General features: G+C 45.4%; 1 protein-coding gene across 1 annotated transcript in view; it reads right to left on the bottom strand.

Annotated features, from left to right (window-relative positions):
• The window catches only part of si:ch211-186j3.6 (neural-cadherin), a 244,038-nt gene that overhangs the window by 180,570 nt on the left and 43,468 nt on the right, over positions 1 to 20,000 (bottom strand). The window contains exon 2 of the mRNA XM_060070949.1: positions 2,789 to 2,986. Within this exon, the coding sequence (XP_059926932.1) occupies positions 2,789 to 2,986 (198 nt within the window). The remainder of the gene's footprint in view (positions 1 to 2,788; positions 2,987 to 20,000) is intronic.

The raw sequence follows: 20,000 nt of genomic DNA, 5'->3' as shown, positions 1-20,000 counted from the left end.
AACCAAACCTCACTGGGTTTGGTTGTGGTGTTCCCTGCCTTCACAAGAGCAGTCGCTTTCCCAGTGTGCTGTCCACCCCCCCCCCCCCCCCCCCCCACATTCATAAATATGTCTCTCGAAAGATGCACTTCCTTGGTTCCTCACTCCTCACTCCGCAATTGTTGTGAAGTCGATGTGATGTACTGATGTACTGTTATCGAGAAGCCCGAAGGACAGACATCCATACATACAGAGACTCCTTCCTTTATTGTTAGATTAGCTAGTGAGATGTCTTTGTACGTAAAAAAAATTACCATCTCTCTCTGCCTTTCACTCATGGTGTCGCCATACCACCCTGACTTCCGACACTGCCCACGCACGGTGTCTAGAGTGAGTAGATATATTGCACACATACGCATATTCTCACCTCCCAGGATATTTTAAAATAACTGCACTATATCCATTGTGTGGTTGATAAGACACCTTTTCCCAAAACATCCAGTCAACAGACTTGCAGACTTTGCTCAATTAAGCTCCTGTGTTAATACTTATTTTACATTTATTCCTTTGCTACATCTTATGTAACGTATCATATAAAAACATCTACTGAGCTGAATCTCGGATAATAAGATACTCTGTATGATTTGTAAGTCACTTTGGATAAGAGTGCCTGCTAAGTGACTGAATGTAAATGTAAATGAATAGCAGGCAATTTGTTCAATATTATTGTATAACAAATGCTATCCTCATGCTTACAATTTGCTAACTGAAATATTATTTGTGATAATGCCTTGTCTTCTTTGACCTTGTGACCACATTACAAACAGGATTATGTTTAAGGGGGAAAATACCTCGAGCGATAAGATAAAAATCCCATTTTCGGACGATATCTACATCTGAGAAACGTTCATCTGAGGAGGCCTTTACTTGCCTTGCGGTCATATTGTATCGCACAAGACGTGTCACTTAAGGCCACTTGCTTAAGCAATTCAGAAGCAGCGGTTAGAGTAGGAATGGTTTGATGAGAGTGCTCGCTTACTCTTCGGTGAAAACAAACATCTGCTGAAAACCTCTTCAGGGGACGCCCCCAGCCGCCCTCAAAGGTGGCCCCCACTCTTATCCAGGTGTGATGAAGTTTAATCGATTCCTTTTTATGAAAGCTTTCTAAGGTATCACATGCTATTATCTGCAAGTATGTAGTGAATGTATCTGTGCTATTCACTCGACATCCCTTACACCTGCCCGCTGTCATAGCTGATTCAACCCGATTAAACAAGATGCTCTGTTGTAGCAAACATGTCTCTCCTTTAATAGGTATCCTATATATATATATATATATATATATATTTATATATATATATATATATATATGCATTAAAGGAAAGAAAGAAGAAAAGTTGAAGGTGTTGAAGAGGTTACACTTTCAGAGTTTTAAACATAGGTGATGTTTTGCAAAGTGGTGTTGTCGCTTTAGTTAACCAATTCCACATGTTTCCCTCTCGCATGCTATTTTTGCAATAATTGCAGCCATTGGCGAAGATAGACGATGATGAATAGCAACAATTTATATTGACACACGTTAGTATTATGGCATGCCATCGAGCATATTTCAAACAGTAAGGAAAGCGGAGTCCCTTGGTAGCCTCAACAGACTTTACAGCTTGCATTAATGGGAAGATGGGAATAGATCCAAAAGAGATGCGTCCATACACACACCTGCACACCCAAACCTCCACCCCCCCTCCCCTCCCCCCCCGACACACACACACACACACACACACACACACACACACACACACACACACACACACACACACACACACACACACACACACACACACACACACACACACACACACACACACACACACACACACAAACAACTAAACAAGATGTTTGATTCAGAGAGATGAGGGAAAGTGGGATAGATGGCAGTAAGTTTGAAGTTAAAAAACAAAAATGGAGATGACCTCGAACAGCTCTACAGGGCTGTATTTTATGCTGCAATATCAACATTTTTGATGTAATCATTTTCACAAAGCGAAATTTAATGGATTTATTTTTCTTCATTATACATCGTAAAACAGGCAGGGTGAATAGAGAGTGTACTGATTCTTGTACCAGGAGCAAAAGAGACCCGTTAAATAATCAAACAAAACCAATCCAAACGTTTCCTCTTTGAAATATCCTCTGGGGCACTTTTGTTGCCCCTTCATCACAGAGCACGTCATTTACACAAACCAACAACCACAAGTAGTGCATTCATAACATCACTCTAATTGAAACTCATTTCTAAACAGGAGAGGAGCCTGGGGCTCCACAGAATCAAAGAGAGACAGACGTGCCTAATTGTCAAGGTTTAGCATAGTTTAAGACATTTAATCTCAACGATTTACACGGGTATGTATTGATATTTGCAATTTATTTTAATTTTTTCTAGTTTGAGTTTTCCTCTCTAGTTTCTTTATGATTAAATCTTTTTCGTATTTTGTTGCCGTCTTCAAATGAGCACTCGCTCAGTCTGCGATCCACCCAAAGGTTTCTTCCTTGATAGATAGTGGTGTCCTTCCACTGCTGCTGCAACTAACAAATTTCTCCTACGGGGGATTAATAAAGTTATATCTTATCTTATTATAACGGAGTTCCCTTGCTATAGGTTAAGTCGTGGCATTAAATGCTACCCGTGAATCCCTTTGAGACTCACTAACTGTGATTAAGGGTTGACCTTTACCTGAAAACGGACTACTTTGTGTTTGCGTTTGCTCGGTCTTTGGTGCCACTTTGGCGGTGGAACCTGTGAGCTCTTTACCGTCTGAGAGGAAGAACTCCACCTCTCCGTTGTCCCCGCCGTCATCGTCTCGAGCCAGGAGCTGGTAGACCAGGGAGCCTGGGACCGCGTCCGGGGACACCACCGCCAGGTACGGCACGGGCACCATGCTCCACTCTGGCACGTTGTCGTTCACGTCCGACACCGTCATCTCCACCCGCACCAGGTACCAGTCAGGACCTGGACGGAGGAATGGAGGGGGGAAGGGAGGGAGGAAGAGAGGGGAGAGAGCATTTAGAAACCTTTAGACCGGTGGTTGCTGATTATATTCAGGAATTGGATATTTTTTTAGATCCTGAGGTATGAGGTATTATTGTATTCAGCTTGAATACAATAATATACAATGCTGATTAAGTCATTGAAAAAACGAAAAACTAGGCTTACTTTTAGAAATGCAACGTGCACGAAAGCAAGCATCTATGTTATCATGACCTCTCCCTCCTTATGTGGTTTGAACTGAACTTTTTAATCGAGGAAAATGTTTTATTCTTTGTACTGCCTGGACCTGCCCTTAACTTGTCTTAAACGTTATGCTCTGGTCTACTAATCAACACAATCACGACTTATGTCCCTTCCTAACCACTATTCATTGACCTCATTAGTGTCATGAATTGTGAAGGAGAATTCCTAGGGACTTAGAGAAACCGACTGCACTTACACTGGACTACGGCAGAGGTTATGGACGTGGGTCTGCCAATGCTGAACTACAGTGTCCCGAAGCCAGACTACTAAAAGAACATCTTAGACACTTGGCCATGCGCGTTATAGCGTGTGGTTTCGTGCAGACTGTATAAACACAGACAACCCGCCAACAAAATAACTTCATTACCAAGGATGGAATTGAAATAAAAGGAAAATTGGCTACCAGTCAAAAAAGTGAGGGAAATGAATGGTTGTCACATTGAGAATGGTTGCTCATCCTCCTGTCAACTCATTTTTATTGAACCAAATCTCAATTATGTGATTGTATGTAACGGCCAAAAAATTGTTGCTGTGAGAAATAGTGGGAAAGCATTTGATCATTTCCACCCCTTTTTGGATAAAGAAGCATGGGTGAAGAAGGTAGAGGACCCTACCAGTGCTCACTTGTTGCAGCCTTTTTATATAGTGTCATAGCCATCAAAGTAAGCAAGGGTCCAGTGTATCACTCCAAATCACTACAAGAACAAATTCAAACATACACACAACTAATGGTATGATTTATAATTGAATGTAACTATCAAGGATAAACTATGTCACTAAAGGCTAAAGGGAAACACCAGGGCTAGTGTGAATGGGAAGTAGAATCTCTTAGCACACAATATTGTGCGAGTGAACCTTTCATCCGATAATCAAACCCAGCTTCCCCCACACCATTATTTATCTATCAGACATTGTTAACCAAAATCTCTTTCAAACATTATGCTTTTTATTTTCCTCATAATGTATTGTAGAGTTGTGTTCAGACAGGGTAAACATGGCGCACCAAGTCAGTACACACCTGACCCGAACGTGAAGAAAAACAGAACATAAGTGGCACTGACTAATGAGAAGATATATCCCACGCCTGAAGCACCAAAGGATGGAACAGTTAGAAAGTAAGTGCTCCCACTGCTCACACACACACACACACACACACACACACACACACACACACACACACACACACACCATTATCTCAACCTGCTTCCGCCTCAGCTTCCAACACCAAGTCTAATGCTTTCCGACATGCAAAGCATGTGTGTTTGTTTGTGCACTCACAACACACACACACACACACACACACACACACACACACACACACACACACACACACACACACACACACACACACACACACACACACACACACACACACACACACACACACACACGCACACACATCCATCGTCAGTGTCATCCTTAATGTAATCAGAAGCAAGATGAATAATGTTGATCAGCGAAAATTGCGGGTAATCATGTGATTACTGTTAGCTATCAAAACACGCACACAAACAGGCACTCCCGAGCTGCAGAGTGCACAGACAACTCTGACAACGTCAGGAAGGAGACCCGCCAACACCCCCCTTCCCACCAGAAAACACTGACATTGAAAGAGGTACAGACTCCGGGTCTTGTTTAACCCCGCTCAGAACACATCAGACGGCCAGTGGATAACTTTCCAAAAAACACCAATGAACAAGCCTTCAGAGGAGTACTTAACGCCAGCGAGAGGGCTCGGCGGTACTTTGTGCGCTCCCAGTGGAGCCCCCCAGAGGAACGCGCTCCTGAGCCGATAGGACGACTCGACGCCCGCGTTCTCCCACTGAACCGCGCTGTTCTCCCAGCCCGCCGCATTCGCAGCGGGAGGGGAAGTTGTGAGGCAGGCGCCGCCGCTTCTAAAGTTTACTTTACCCAGAGAGTCCTGCTGGAGGAATAAATAAAAAGAGAACTAAACAAAACAAAATTCCCTCCGGTGCCCCCCATCCTCCACCCCACCCCCCACCGCCCCCCCCCCCCCCCTTCCCCTTGGACGCTACTTCAATAACCAAATGGATCGGGGGGCACCGCGGCGTGCTGGCAGAGACTCCATACACAGGGCCCTTCCCTCTGAGCACAGAACCCCTGTTCACCGAAAACAGGTTTAAAAAGAGGGGAAGCTGCCTCGCATCGCCCACAGCTGAGCACTACTCTGTGTCTTACACAAACACACACACACACACACACACACACACACACACACACACACACACACACACACACACACACACACACACACACACACACACACACACACACCATGTTTTAGAAAACAGTAATGATATGATAATGATGATGAGATTTGCGATTAAAGAAAGGCTTCAGGTTTTCGCCTGATTCTATCGCCATCTGGTTCCCCAAAGGCCATCCACCCAACCGCCCCCCCTGCCTCACCCCATCTAACTGGGCTGAAAACACCACTGGGGATTTGAAGTTAGTAGGATAGTGGTTGATTTCCAGCCAAACGGTTCTGTGTTCAACCCACAATGGCCGCAGTCCTTGGGTCCTTGAGCAAGATGCTTAACCCCTACTGCTCCTTATTCGGCACGCATCTAAAATAGTTCCTCAAGCAAGCTAACCCGTTACTGTGGTTCAGTTTTAAGCCTTTTTCAATAAAGGCATTCAATAAATTAGAGATATTGTTATGCAAAGAGATCCCTTCTACGAGGCAGAACACCTGATATTGATAGAGATAGAGCACTTTTGATTCCAGTATGAAATATCTGAGCTAACTATCAAATTACCTCATCTGCAAACATTTTCTTTCCTGGCGAATGTCCACAATCGAGTGACCAAGCTTTTCTAAAAAGTGAAAGTGAAACGACAAAATATGTCTCTTCTAATTGGACGGAAAACACATCTGGAGGAAACGATGCCTTGTCTTGCCATAGTGTTGTATTCTGACAGGGTTACTGCTTCATGCACGATCAGACACTTTTGTGTTGGACATGCATGAATGATATTGACATTTACAATGTACGTATAACTTGCAAATCAGTTTTGTGATCCATTATTGATGGTTGAAGTTGAAGCCTGCTGTGACAAGGTTAATTGCATTATTTGCATGCACAAATATATATATAAAGACACACACACACACACACACACAAATCTGTGGCGTACAGGGAGCCCTCTGGTCCCTCCCCAGTGTCCCCCCAGTCTTTAAACCAGTAATTATAATCAGCAGCGTAGTATCATTTGCACAACCAGTAAACTGCAATCATTAGCAACATACACCACCTCCTCGCACAGGCCATACCCACATAGAGAGGCTCTTCCTCCTGCGTGCAACGGCCTTAATATTACAAAAACATTTCCGCCTTTAATGATGCAAACCATCTCGACATGCGGTTATTGCTTCATAGTTTAATGGACGCCTCTCTATTCAACATGGCCGCCGGGCTGGTGAACGCGTTAGCCCGTGGATTGCATTTTTCCTGCATTTCTCCAGGCTGGCACAGGTGAAAAAGGAGGAGCAGAGACCCCCCCCCCCCGGTGGGGTCAACATGCGGTGATTGTGTGCAAGGCCTACAGAGACGCTTATCTCGGATCGATGTGCTAGGCGCTATGGGCACTGGCCCATGATAGCGACTGATAGAGGGACGGTTGAGGCGGGAAAAGCATGTGGGACATTTTAATCAAGATGGAGCAAGGGAGAGATAGAGAGGGGGTATAGGAAAGGAGAGCAAGGGATACAGGGGGGAAATATATAGAAAGAGGGCGGACGGGAAACATAATGTTTATGGATAAAAAAAAATGGGTAGAATGAGAAAGTGAGAAGGAAATGGAGATAATGGTAATTGCATAATGTTTTACAGCTGGCATGGTGCCATTAGCTTAATTTGGCGGCATGAAAAGTGCAATAAAAATTGAGGCAAAAAATGAATGGCTTACATTAATAATATTGAGTACGTTATACATATGGTACAATAACAAAAACCCTCTAGTGAACAATGGTATTGACCAGAAGAGAAGTAAGAGTTTTAATATGCGAGAGAGAGAGAGAGAGAGAGAGAGAGAGAGAGAGAGAGAGAGAGAGAGAGAGAGAGAGAGAGAGAGAGAGGGAGTGAATGCAGAAAAGAAGAATGCATAAAGAGAGAGTGAGAGTGAGAGAGAGAGAGAGAGAGAGAGAGAGAGAGAGAGAGAGAGAGAGAGAGAGAGAGAGAGAGAGAGAGAGTGGTATCGTGGTATTATGTTATACCAGGGGATTTAGAAATGTAATCTAATTATAATAATTTAATTAAGTTAATCTCAAGATAACGTGCAGATTGGTTTTTATTTCTAATTTCTCCCATCGACCAATCGGTCGGTCGAAGAGTTGGTCGAATTTCATTCGACCAAGATTTTCTTCTACTATGGAGCCATCGTTTGGTCAATATTTATCAATAACCAATAACGTCAATAACCCAGATACGTCTCACGTTTCCAAATGTCCACAATGGATTCAAATATATGTTTAGAAGTCTATCCCCATAGCTCTACAACAGTTACAATTTGGACTGCATCTATGGTAGAAGGGTGCATACGTCTTATCTATTCATTATTCTATGGGCCATTCATATTTAAACCGAGCAAGACGTGTCTAAGTTGGCAAACTGCATATGAGACACACAACATTGTACGCTAGAAAACGTCATACATGCTCCAATGTCTTCTATCACCGGCAGCTCAGCTTTTATGGTATTATTGTATCCTATGTAGTATTTGTTCATATCATGTCAGGCCATACACCTTATATCCCGGTGAAATGTCAGGAAGGTGTGAAGGTATGAAAACATAGACAACGACCAAGCCAATGCCACCGGTATACAATAACTATTATGGTATTGCAGTTGACCATGCGGACCTAACGCACAATTAAATCCCTCCCTCCTCTCTATCTGTTGCCCTACCACTCCCTGTGGTCTGCACCAGATTCAGAATTAATTGGCAAAAGCACAATAGAGATTCAGGGAACGGAGGAAGGCATTACAGAGATAATAAATCACCAGGCTAATATAGTGGGCGCGACGCCAGAATTAGCCACACACTGACATGCACACAACCCACACACACACACACACACACACACACACACACACGCACACGCACACGCACACGCACACACACACACACACACACACACACACACACACACACACACACACACACACACACACAGGGAATGGCACTTTCCTTTCTAATAATGATCATCTGTGGATTAGTTGCTAATGAAGGACCATAGGGACATACAATGCAATGCATTCACTATCCACCACCACTAATACAGCAGGCCAGTGGCCATTGGCCACAGATAACGATAAAGTTGCAAAGCCCCACCACAGCAATAAAACAGGGAGACAGAGTGTCCCTTTACTGGGGCGAAAAAGGGAAGATTTACATAAACCCCCTACGTTCGATCTTTTCATTCGTCCACCTAATGTACATGCTTGGGTTGATGACTTTGAGGTCTGTATTGCTATTTTTGCATACTTTTTTTATGGTTATTAGTGGTACAATGATTAATAACAGTAATATTGAGTTTTAAACTAACCCTTACTCTAAGTTTTTAGAGTTAGCTTGTTCATAACGAGCTCGAAATGAGTTTAAGTTTTTTCTTTGGGGAGATTTAAGCCATCAAAGAAGACTTCAAAGAATTTGAAAAATGTGGCTCTGAAGAGAACAGCTCCAAGGCGGTTTTATTGTTTCGGAAATTCTGTCATTCATCCACAGCCCTTGTGTGACGGGCATGGAATGGGCCAAAAACAGCCCACAGATTTCTAATTCCTCATTCAAGCGAGCGATGCGGATCAATCGGCAACATAACAAGTCTGCTGTGCTTTTATCCTAAGCATCTTAAAAATGTATGTGTGCTGCTTGAGGTCTTAATAAATTTATCGATTAGATCTGTTTAACTCATTTCATGAAATACATTCATTAGGAGGAGAATTTGTAATAGTTTGCCGAATCAAAGCTAAAGCAGGCTAGTCGAAAACAAGATGTTTTCATTAAATTCAGAACGGATTCATTTAGGAGAAACTTGTTTGAGTGTGTGACTGAAGGTGTGTGTGTGTGTGTGTGTGTGTGTGTGTGTGTGTGTGTGTGTGTGTGTGTGTGTGTGTGTGTGTGTGTGTGTGTGTGTGTGTGTGTGTGTGTGTGTGTGTGTGCGTGCGTGCGTGCGTGCGTGCGTGCGTGCGTGCGTGCGTGCGTGCGTGCGTGCGTGTGTGTGTGTGTGTGTTGGCACCGTGCAGAGGGAGTGTGGACCCATCTTGTCGAGCATGCATCATATTCACCGCTAACTCTTTTGTCAGTCAGTCGGGACACTATTAGTGGCAAATTAATCAGATATCAGACTCCTGTCTTCCCACTTGTCGGCGTTCACCCGCCCTCGGCCCGCTTCGGTGACCCCAATCTGTGCGCTCTCCCGCTCTTCCTCTCTCTCTCTCCCTTCTGTTCTCCACGCTCAGGCGAGGATGCGGGGATAACGCCTAATCACTCTTTCAGATCTCACCTCAACGCGTGTCTATCTCCTCCTCCTCCTCCTCTTCTCTTCATCTGGTTAATTCATCAATGCTGCGCACATCGGCCTACATCTGTGAGTCCTCGGGCCATGTGGTCGTGCATGTGCGCGTGTGTGTGTGTGTGTGTGTGTGTGTGTGTGTGTGTGTGTGTGTGAGTGTGTGTGCATGCTTATGTGTGCATGGGTGCGTGTGTATGTGCGTGTGTGTCTGGGAGCTTATGTATGTATGTGCACATCGGGGTGTATGTATATGTGTGTGCACCTGTTTTGTGTATGCGTGTGTGTGTGTGTGTGTGTGTGTGTGCAAGTCTGTGTTTGTGCTTTTTAGCATATGTGTGCGTGTGTATGTATGCATGAGTGGGTGAGAGAGAGAGAGAGAGAGAGAGAGAGAGAGAGAGAGAGAGAGAGAGAGAGAGAGAGAGAGAGAGAGAGAGAGAGAGAGAGAGAGAGAGACAGAGAGACAGAGACAGAGACAGAGACAGAGAGAGAGAGCAAGGTAAGAAAAAATGGAACAAGAAAGAAAGGAAGTGGAAATGCCGAGATGACAGAGGGGTTGAGAAAGGGGAGCTAGAGTGAGAGTGAGAATTGGATTAATTGAGACCGAAAGAGAGAGAGACAGAGAGAGGGGAGAGAAAAAGAGAGGGACGGAGTGAGGGGAGAGAGAAATAGAGAAAATAACAGTCATGCTCTCCAATTGACAAAAAAAAAAACGCTCACTGGCTTTTGTCGTTAGTGGACGATTACATGATTACAATTACAGGTTACAATCAGCATTCACTTCCGGGACAAGTGACTTTGCAGTGGTGACTTTCAGTGATTTATCAGTACCAGATCTGATCGGCAGTGATGGAGCGATGCCCCAAAGTCGGACACGATCATTTTAGTCATTTTTTCCGTGCTAAGCCCTCACAGCCCTTGAAGTTCTGGAGGCTGGCGCGTGAACAGACAGGAACAGCATGAAACAACCGTTTTGTTCTTGGAACCGAGTTTGAAAGAGAAAATAAATAAGCAGCAGGTTTAAAAAAATAAGCAACCACCAAAAACATTTTCACTGGCCTCCGTGCTGCTTTACACTGTTTGTTGAACGCTTCCTGGCACGTTTGTGACACCGAACGTGACACACCGCGAGGAAAACAGAAAAGCTAACTCTTCCATCGGAATAGGAAAAGGTGTGAATCCCCTTTATTCAGCAGGTTGGTTTTCCTACTGGCAGTTTTTAGAAATTGAGACAGCAAGAGACGCACACATAGAGAGAGAGAGAACGAGGAAGAGCGAGAACGAGAAAGAGAGAGAGAGAGAGCCAGAGCCAGAGAGAGAAAAAAGTCCAGCTAATTAAATGTCCTCTTTGAGGATTACCAAGGGATAGTTGGGTCTCACCGGAAACAGTTACACTCCATAATATTTCTAAATTGGAAGAAGCCAACCGAATTACACACTTCCACTCGCATTTTACACCGAGGCGCCAATTAAACCAAAGATGGCCAGTGACGGAGGGGCTTCCAATCCTTCTCGTCCTGTACTTTACTCGTTTCCCCCCCAATACAAACAGATGAGCAGCCGCTTCATTAGCAAGCGCCTGTTAGCCGAGGCCGCGCATAATTAAAAACGCTGAGACTGCCAATAAAAACTCCCATCCCATAAGAAACTCACAATGTTTCTATTAAAAGTCCAAACGAGCGCAAATGCTAACATAGCGGCAGGCCACACAAATGACACAAATAAACACACACACACGCGCGCGCACACGGACACACACACACACACACACACACACAGCTTAAAAACCACACATGCCTGGGGTAATCACTAAGAAAGTATTTTAGGGAACAGTGGTGCTGTGCATAAAATCTAAACAGATGGAAATGTGTTTCCCTTCTCCTCTGAACAGTATTCACCAGGACCATCTGGCACCCCCCTCCCTTCTGAGGCAGGCGTGGGACCACAGCACGGGGGGATCACGCATTGTTTCTGACCTTCGATTAGTAATAACGCTAATGGACTTGAGGGGGTCGCAGATCACTGCATTGGGGCCGCGTCAAACAATCGTCGGATGAGACATGCCCGCATGTGCTCAGACACACAACCACACACACACAGACATGACAAGCATGCACAAACACACAAATACACTCACAGACAGACATACGCACACAAATGAACGACGCAACATACACATGCGTCCATGTCTGCCTAACAAACTCACACGAACCACAACCACACAAGACCCCCCCCCCCCCCCCCCCCCAAACACACACAAATACACTCACAGATACACCCCTCTGCTCCATACATAGGAACACCCAAGTACAAAAAAGACACACAAACTGCCAAAAAACCTACATAAGCACCAGCACACTCCGCAGTTTCCAAGGAACAACTTAATTGCTAAAGCCTGTAATGATCTGAGAACATCTGCGCATATGCTCCTGCACGGAGAGCTCCAATCTCAGCATTCTCTCCATGCCATTAGAGAGGAACAGGGGAATGCTCCTAGATGGAATGGAATCCTCTCTTCTCTTCTCTTCTCTCTCGCTCACGCTCTGTCCTTAGTGGGTTTTGTCTGAGCGTGGAGGGATCTGTCGAGAAAGATTACACAGCTGTCTGAAGAACAGCCTCAGTTGCTCCACTGAATCCCCTCATCATCACCCCCACCACCACCACCACATCCTCCTTCTACTGCAAAAAAATATTTTCAGAACGTGGAGAGGCCGGGATAAAAACAAATGTCTCCTCGCAAAGCTAAGGACACTGCGCGGCGCGTTCCATTTATGTCAGCTCTTTCCAATTTGCCTGAACAATACTGCAATGTTTGAGACCAGAAAAAAAACGCCCTTGTCACATTTTGAGGTTTGAGTTCACACACACGCACAGGTGTGTTTGTTTTCGCTCACGACGGGGGGACGTTGTCACAAAGCTGTACCAAAGCTGTTGTCCTCTTTGCTAACTAGCTGCAACTGCCCTCCACGAGGAGAGTGCCTCTAGGGCTACCACTGTGAGGGCTCAACAGATAAAAAAAATGTTAGTCTGTTGTCCTCCGGTCGATAGGAATCCAGAATCAAAAGCCCCATGCTGTACTCACACACTTTTTCCAAGCAATTCTGCTCAAATCAATCATTGTTATGTTGGTTTTTAATGTTGCTGTATATATTTATTAACTTGTGCTGTATACGATATTCAATATAGTTGACACGTGCGTCCAAAAACAAATTATCTTCGGGACGAGAAAGTTGTTTTTGATCTCAACCACAGGGAATGTTTTGGGTTGTTTGACTTTGAAAAGTAATAAATGGAGGTGATTAATGCAGATCGGTCAAAGTAAATCCAGGCTAATGGAGAAAATGGCACAGAAGTCCTGTTTTCCCAAAGTAAGGGGACATAATCATCTTAAACATAAGATGATGGCATTTCACATTGGTGCTAGTATTTTTCATCAAGAAGTATTGACACAATGCATCCGGAAAAGCGTTTCATAGAGCCTGGTTCAGTGGTTAGTACTTGGATGGGAGACCGCCTGGGAATACCAGGTGTTGTAAGTGGTGTCGGCTGGTGGCCTATAGGTGGCACTCTTCCCTCTGGCCCCTTTACTCATCAATCCCGATGCCCCAGTGCAGTGACGGGGACACTGTGCTGCGGAAGGTGCCGTCCTTCAGAGCAGACGTAAAACCGAGGTCCTGACTCACTGAGGTCATAAAAGGTCCCAGGGCACTTATCGCAAAGAGTAGGGGTTTCGTTGGTTTTGGTGGTTAGTGAGGTCCCCCCTTCACTGTAAAGCGTCTTCGAGTGTCTAGAAAAGCGCTATATAAATTCAATCTATTATTATTATTATTATAGAACTTAATTGTATTTATTTTCATTTCAGAAGATTAAACGTTGAGATTCATTCAAAAAATGTACTGTAATTTACATTTAGGGCATATAGCAGACACTTTTATCCAAAGCGACTTACATCAGTTCATACACACATTGACAGCAGGGTCAACCATGCAAAGCAGCCAGCTCGTCAGGAGCAGTCAGGGTTAAATGTCTTGCTCAGGGACACATCAACACTCAGCTAGGAGGAGCTGGGGACCGAGCTAGCAACCTATCGGTTACAAGGCAACTGCTCTACCTCCTGAGCTAAGCCGACCCACTGTAAAAGTAAAAATTCCCTTTGGTTGGCAAAAAATACAAGACGATTGAATTAATTCATGATTAGATAATAGAGCTAATAGTGTTTGGGAAATGAACGGCTATTAGACGTTTCATAGTTTATTTAAAGAGTTACGCTAATCAGTGGAATCAGAGATTGCAGAGAAGATTGGATGTGCTGTTCATATAACGAGATGCATTGTTTAGCTTGTGAAAAAAGCCAGCTACAGAATGTATCAAGCAGCACATATCCCTTTCAACGTTTAATTTTATATTACTATCAATATTCCTATTTTGCCGTTTTACGGTATGGCATGAGGCAACCTGTCTACCGTTGCGATCAGACCTACATATAGGGCAAGACAGGAAATGCTTCCTAAATTTGTGATACTTTGTTATTGTCTGAGCCTTTTGTGACTTTATGAATTTGTGGACAGTGGAATGGGGTATAAAAGAAATAGGGACTGTGGTCAAATTGCCGCAGTGGAGGGTTGAGCCAGAGAAATTCAAGAAACGCTATATTCTACCAAAAGTTCCAGAAATAACTGTCCACTGACTTCACCTTCCACCCACTCTCCTCTTCCCTTTTATCGCAGGCCCATACTATTTATGTGAAATCAAACAGGTTTGTCTGGTATTGGGTAGTCTGGACTCCCAGGAGGAAAACGTTTGCGAAGACAATCAGGCAATCATGATATAATGATGTGGAAGACGCATGGTGAAAGTGTGTTAATTAAGGTTTACATGGTATGATTTAGCTGGAATCACCCACACACTTATGGATGTTGAGTACACGACTCCAGACAATAGAGATACACATACAGACGCACATCTGCGCATGAGTGCGCATGAGTGCACAAACACACAAACAAACCTGCAAGGATACATGACAGCGTGGAGATGGGTGAAATTAATTATGCATGTAACTTGCTCATATTTTCCCTCTTTCTCTTTCTACCTGTATCGCTTTGTTTCTACATCTCACCATTTCTACAATCTTTCAATCTTACATCTGCAATCTTGGTTTGCTATTGACTTTCCTTTGACCCGATGTGAGCACACCAGAAGAAGAAATGCATACATATAAATACATAAGGCTAATTGTGTTTTCTCTGTCTTTGCTGATTGAACATCTTCAGTAAAAGGACAACGTTTTTGAGCTTTCATTCACAATCCACTCAGCACAAAAAATACTTTTTGGACGTTTGGAAGAGATATATTGAGAGAGGAATAAATAGATAGGTATGGAGAGCGATATAGAGAGGGAAACTCATAGGAAGCGATCGAGAAAGATACATAGAGAGCGGTCAAGAGTGATAGAGGGAAATAGAGTGAGAGAGAGAGAGCACTAGATAGAGTGCAATAGAGAGAGATATAGAGAGAAATAGAGAAAAAAGGGAAAGAGAGTCATAGAGAGAGAGCACTCGATAGAGTGAAATAGAGAGATATAGAGTGAGAGAGAGAGAGAGAGAGAGAGAGAGAGAGAGAGAGAGAGAGAGAGAGAGAGAGAGAGTGTAAGATAGAGTGAGCCTCAAGGCATTGTGGATAAACCTGTAGTAGTCCCTGCGGCACCTGCTTGTGCCAGCTTACTATAAACCAGTGGTCACGACCCAGCACCAAATGAATGGACTTTGGTCAAAACAGGGGTCTCACTCTCAACCCTCTCACTCTCAAGGTGTGGGGAGGGGATGGGATAATGAAATAATTACATTGAGGAAAAGAGTAGAGCGAGAAAGAGGGGGAAGGAGGGTTAGAAGACTGAGAGACATAGAGGTGAATTAGCAGATTGAGCCAGTAAGAAAATAATGCAATTCAGACCAAACCCATGGAGGTCATTGGAGTTGTATATATATACGTGTGTGTGTGTGTGTGTGTGTGTGTGTGTGTGTGTGTGTGTGTGTGTGTGTGTGTGTGTGTGTGTGTGTGTGTGTGTGTGTGTGTGTGTGTGTGTGTGTGTGTGTGTGTGCGTGCGTGCGTGCGTGCGTGCGTGCGTGCGTGCGCGTGTGTGTGTGTGTGTGTGTGTGTGAAGGTGTGTGTGTGTGTGTGTGTGTGTGTGTGTGTGTGTGTGTGTGTGTGTGTGTGTGTGTGTGTGTGTGTGTGTGTGTGTGTGTGTGTGTGTGTGTGCGTGCGTGCGTGCGTGCGTGCGTGCGTGCGTGCGTGCGTGCGTGCGTGCGTGCGTGCGTGCGTGCGTGCGTGCGTGCGTGCGTGCGTGCGTGTGTGTAGGTGTGTGTTTGCACTGTGTGTAGGTGTGTGTAAGTAGGTGTTAACACAAGAGCGAGATAGCTAGGATAGGACGCTACTCGATGCTAAGTACGATTTTTTTTTAAGTGCCATTTGCGTGTAAAGAAATGTACGTGAATGCGTAACAGCTGATGATGTGTGTGTCTGTGTGTGTGTGGGTGTGTGTGTCTGTTTCAAACTCTCTCCAGCCTGATGAAAGGAAATCAGGAGGCTTAAGACACTGGTGCACCTGATAGGGAAAGCGTTGGGAGCCCATAACTTGTGCAGCGACGAGGTGCCAATAAACGGAGCGCAGTGAAAGCGGCTAAACGGATTATTAACAGGATTATTAACGAGCCGCCGTGAGAGGATTAGCCATGTCGCTTTGAAGTCATTCTGAGGATGGAGAGAATGACTTGAGACACGTGCGCACGCGCACACGCACACACACACGCGCGAACGCACGCACGCACACGCGTACACACACACACACACACACTCTTTCAGATTCTTACAAACACACAATTCTTACACACCCACACAAACACACCACGCTCTAACCTTCTCACCTATCCATACACGCAGGAAAATGAAAGTGACGTAAAAGCAAGCCTCACATTGATTGAACACAAACACACACACAATAGGCCTAGTCTCATAACTAAGATTGTAACGTAATGGTGAGAAACGGTTTTCAGATCACATGAATGTGGATGCCTCTGGTGGTCTACTACACATTTACATCATAGTTGCCCAATCTCCCCCATTTTGTGCCTGCGTCGCTAATTAGAGTCTCGTTATAATGTGTGTGTGTGTGTGTGTGTGTGTGTGTTTGTGTGCGTGTGTGTGTGCGCGTGCACACTATCTCATTATGAATCACGGAACAGGCATGGGGTTTATAAGTATGTCTTTGTGTGACTGTGTGTGTGTGTGTGTTTGTGTCACGGGGAGAATGGATGAGAGAAGGGCAGAAGGATATGTGCTGGGTTACCGTGGTTACTGACAACGAAAATCCACCAATGCCCTGTCCTTTATTCATGCTTCAAAATATGTTCAGGCCCTAACGCACCATAAATTAAGATAAAGGATCTTCAGATGCTCAATGTTCAGATGGTCCTGAAGCTAGAAAAAACTCAAACTTTACTTTTCCTTAAAAGAGGAAGGAAGAAAACCCCTAAAACTTTACTTTTCCTTTAAAAATGTATCTCACCAAATATAAAGACTACTTCAGAATAAAAAATATATATTTTTTAGAACAATATTGACATTCATTGTATTGTAACGCCGGGGATTTCCTCCACATGATTAATTAGACATGACAGGGTTGGGCTAACGATAAAGGGCTGATGAACAGGTGAGTTGTGACTTGAAGGTTGTAATGGTGTGTGACTGTTTTATGTGTGGGGGGAGGGAGTTCCAGAGCCTGGGTGCTGAACAGCTGAATGACCGGGCACCCATTGTAGTGAGTCATGATGTGGGGATACATAGTAGTCCAGCAGAGGTTGAGCGGAGGGAGCGGGAGGGAGTGTATTCTTGGAGGAGGTCGCAGAGGTAACTGGGGGCTCGGTTGTGGAGAGCTTTGTAAGTGAGGAATAGGGTTTTGTATTGGATGCGGTAGTGTACTGGGAGCCAGTGAAGTTGGATGAGGACAGGGGTGGTGTGGTCAGATGATTTGGTGCGGGTGATGATCCGGGCGGCTGAGTTCTGAATGATCTGCAGTCTGTTGATGAGTTTGGTGGGGAGTCCGGTGAGGAGGGCGTTGCAGTAGTCTATGCGTGATGTGACAAATGAGTGAACTAGGATTTCAGTGCTGGATTGGGTCAGTGATGGGCGGAGTCTGGCGATGTTGCAGAGGTGGAAGAATGCAGTCCGGGTGATGTTGTGAATATGGGGTGCGAATGAGAGGGTGTTGTCCAGGATGACGCCAAGGCTCTTGACTTTGGAGGAGAAGGGTACTGGGAATCCATCGATGATTATGAGTGGAGCTGGGGTGTGTTGTGATTTGGTGAGGGTGGATTTGGAGCCGATGAGCAGGGCCTCGGTCTTGTTTCCATTGAGTTTCAGGAAGTTCCTGCTCAACCAGCTCCGGATCTCTTCCAGGCACGTGATGAGGGAGGTGGGGGGGATGGCAGCGGTGGGTTTAGTCGAGATGTAGACCTGTGTGTCGTCAGTGTAGCAGTGAAAATGGACCCCATGGTGACGGAGGAGTGTGCCCAGCGGGAGGAGGTAAGTGGTGAACAGGAGTGGACCCAAGACTGACCCCTGGGGGACACCCAGCGAGACACCTGAACACCCGGACTTGTGGTTGCTTAGTTGAACAAATTGTTGACGGCCGGTGAGGTAGGATGTAAACCAGGAGAGTGCAGCACCAGTGATCCCAATGCCAGCCAGGCGGTCCAGGAGCAAAGGGTGGGAGATGGTGTCAAATGCTGCGCTGAGATCGAGGAGGATGAGAATGGTGAGTAATCCAGAGTCGGCTGCAATGAGGAGGTCGTTGGTGATTTTGACTAGGGCTGTTTCAGTGCTGTGTTTTGGAGGGAAGCCAGATTAGAACGGTTCGTGGAGATTGTTTGTGTCGAGGTGGGACTGTAGTTCTGCGGCAACCACCCTTTCAAGTGTTTTGGAAATGAAAGGGAGATTGGAGATGGGCCGGTAATGGTTAAGGTCAGTTGGGTCAGCACCAGGTTTTTTCAGGATGGGAGTGATGGCAGCCAGCTTGAGAGTGGGGGGTACAGTACCAGTAGTGAGGGAGGAGTTAATTATGTTGGTGATCATGGGGGAGATGGACGGTAGACATGCTTTGACAAGGGAGGTGGGAAGAGGATCGAGCTGACAGGTGGTGGTTTTGGCTTTGCGGATGAGTTCTGAAACGGTCTGTTCTGTTACTGGGGTGAAGTCAGAGAGGGAGCTGATGAGAGGTTGGCCAGAGGTGATCATCCAGGGTGGGTCATCAGAGGGGGTGCGAGATGAGGCCAGTTGTTGGTGAATGGTGTTGATTTTAGAGCTGAAGAAGTCCAGGAACGCAGTGCATTGGGTGGTGGAAATGTCAGGAGGGAGAGATTTAGGAGGCTGAAGTAAGTGGCTGACTGTTGAGAAGAGGACTCTGCTGTTGCCTGTACCAGTGTTGATGAGGTTGGAGTAGTATGAGGTTTTGGCAGTGGTGAGGGCATTCTTGTAGCGATGGAGGTGGTCCGAATACATTTGGCGGTGTACAGTGAGTCTTATTGTAGAGTCGCTCCAGTCGACGACCAGTGGCTTTGAGCTGGCGCAGACGAGGAGTGAACCAGGGAGCAGTGTGGGTGAATGAGGTTTTCAGGGGGGCCAGGGTGGTGAGGGAAGAGGAGAGGCATTGTTATTGTAGTGAGTCACCAGGTCAGTCAGGGAGGAAGCTGGGGGAGGGTTGGGGTAGGAGCTGATCATGGTGGAGAGGTCTGTGGTGTTGATAAGTTTGTGTACAATGAATGACAACGGTGTTTACGTTTTATGACACACAATAGTGTGTAACATTAGCAATGCACAACGGAATGCCTCTTTAACGACACAAAATAGTGCGTCACCTTAACGACACACAACAGTGTGTAACCTCAGCGATGCACAATGGTGTGCAACTTAAATGATGGTTGGTTACCCCTGGTTACCCCCCCCCCCTCCTCATGCGTATGTCGCCAAATATATCCCGTGTCCCTCTGCCACCCCCGTTTCTTCTTTCAGACTATTTGGTTCATTTTCTTTGGGGGAGGGGGCACAAGCTTTGAATCCGTGGCGGGGTCAGTGAGTGTGTCTAGCCGTCCATCTGCATGGTTTGGAGCGCTTTCATGTGCTGGCGCTCGGCAACGCAGAGTGATGTCG

The sequence above is a fragment of the Gadus macrocephalus genome, chromosome 14 (genome assembly GCF_031168955.1).
Source record: "Gadus macrocephalus chromosome 14, ASM3116895v1".
In the NCBI taxonomy this organism is placed as follows: domain Eukaryota; kingdom Metazoa; phylum Chordata; class Actinopteri; order Gadiformes; family Gadidae; genus Gadus; species Gadus macrocephalus.
The sequence above is the reverse complement of the archived record's forward strand: the minus strand, read 5'-3'. Positions and strand labels throughout refer to the sequence as shown.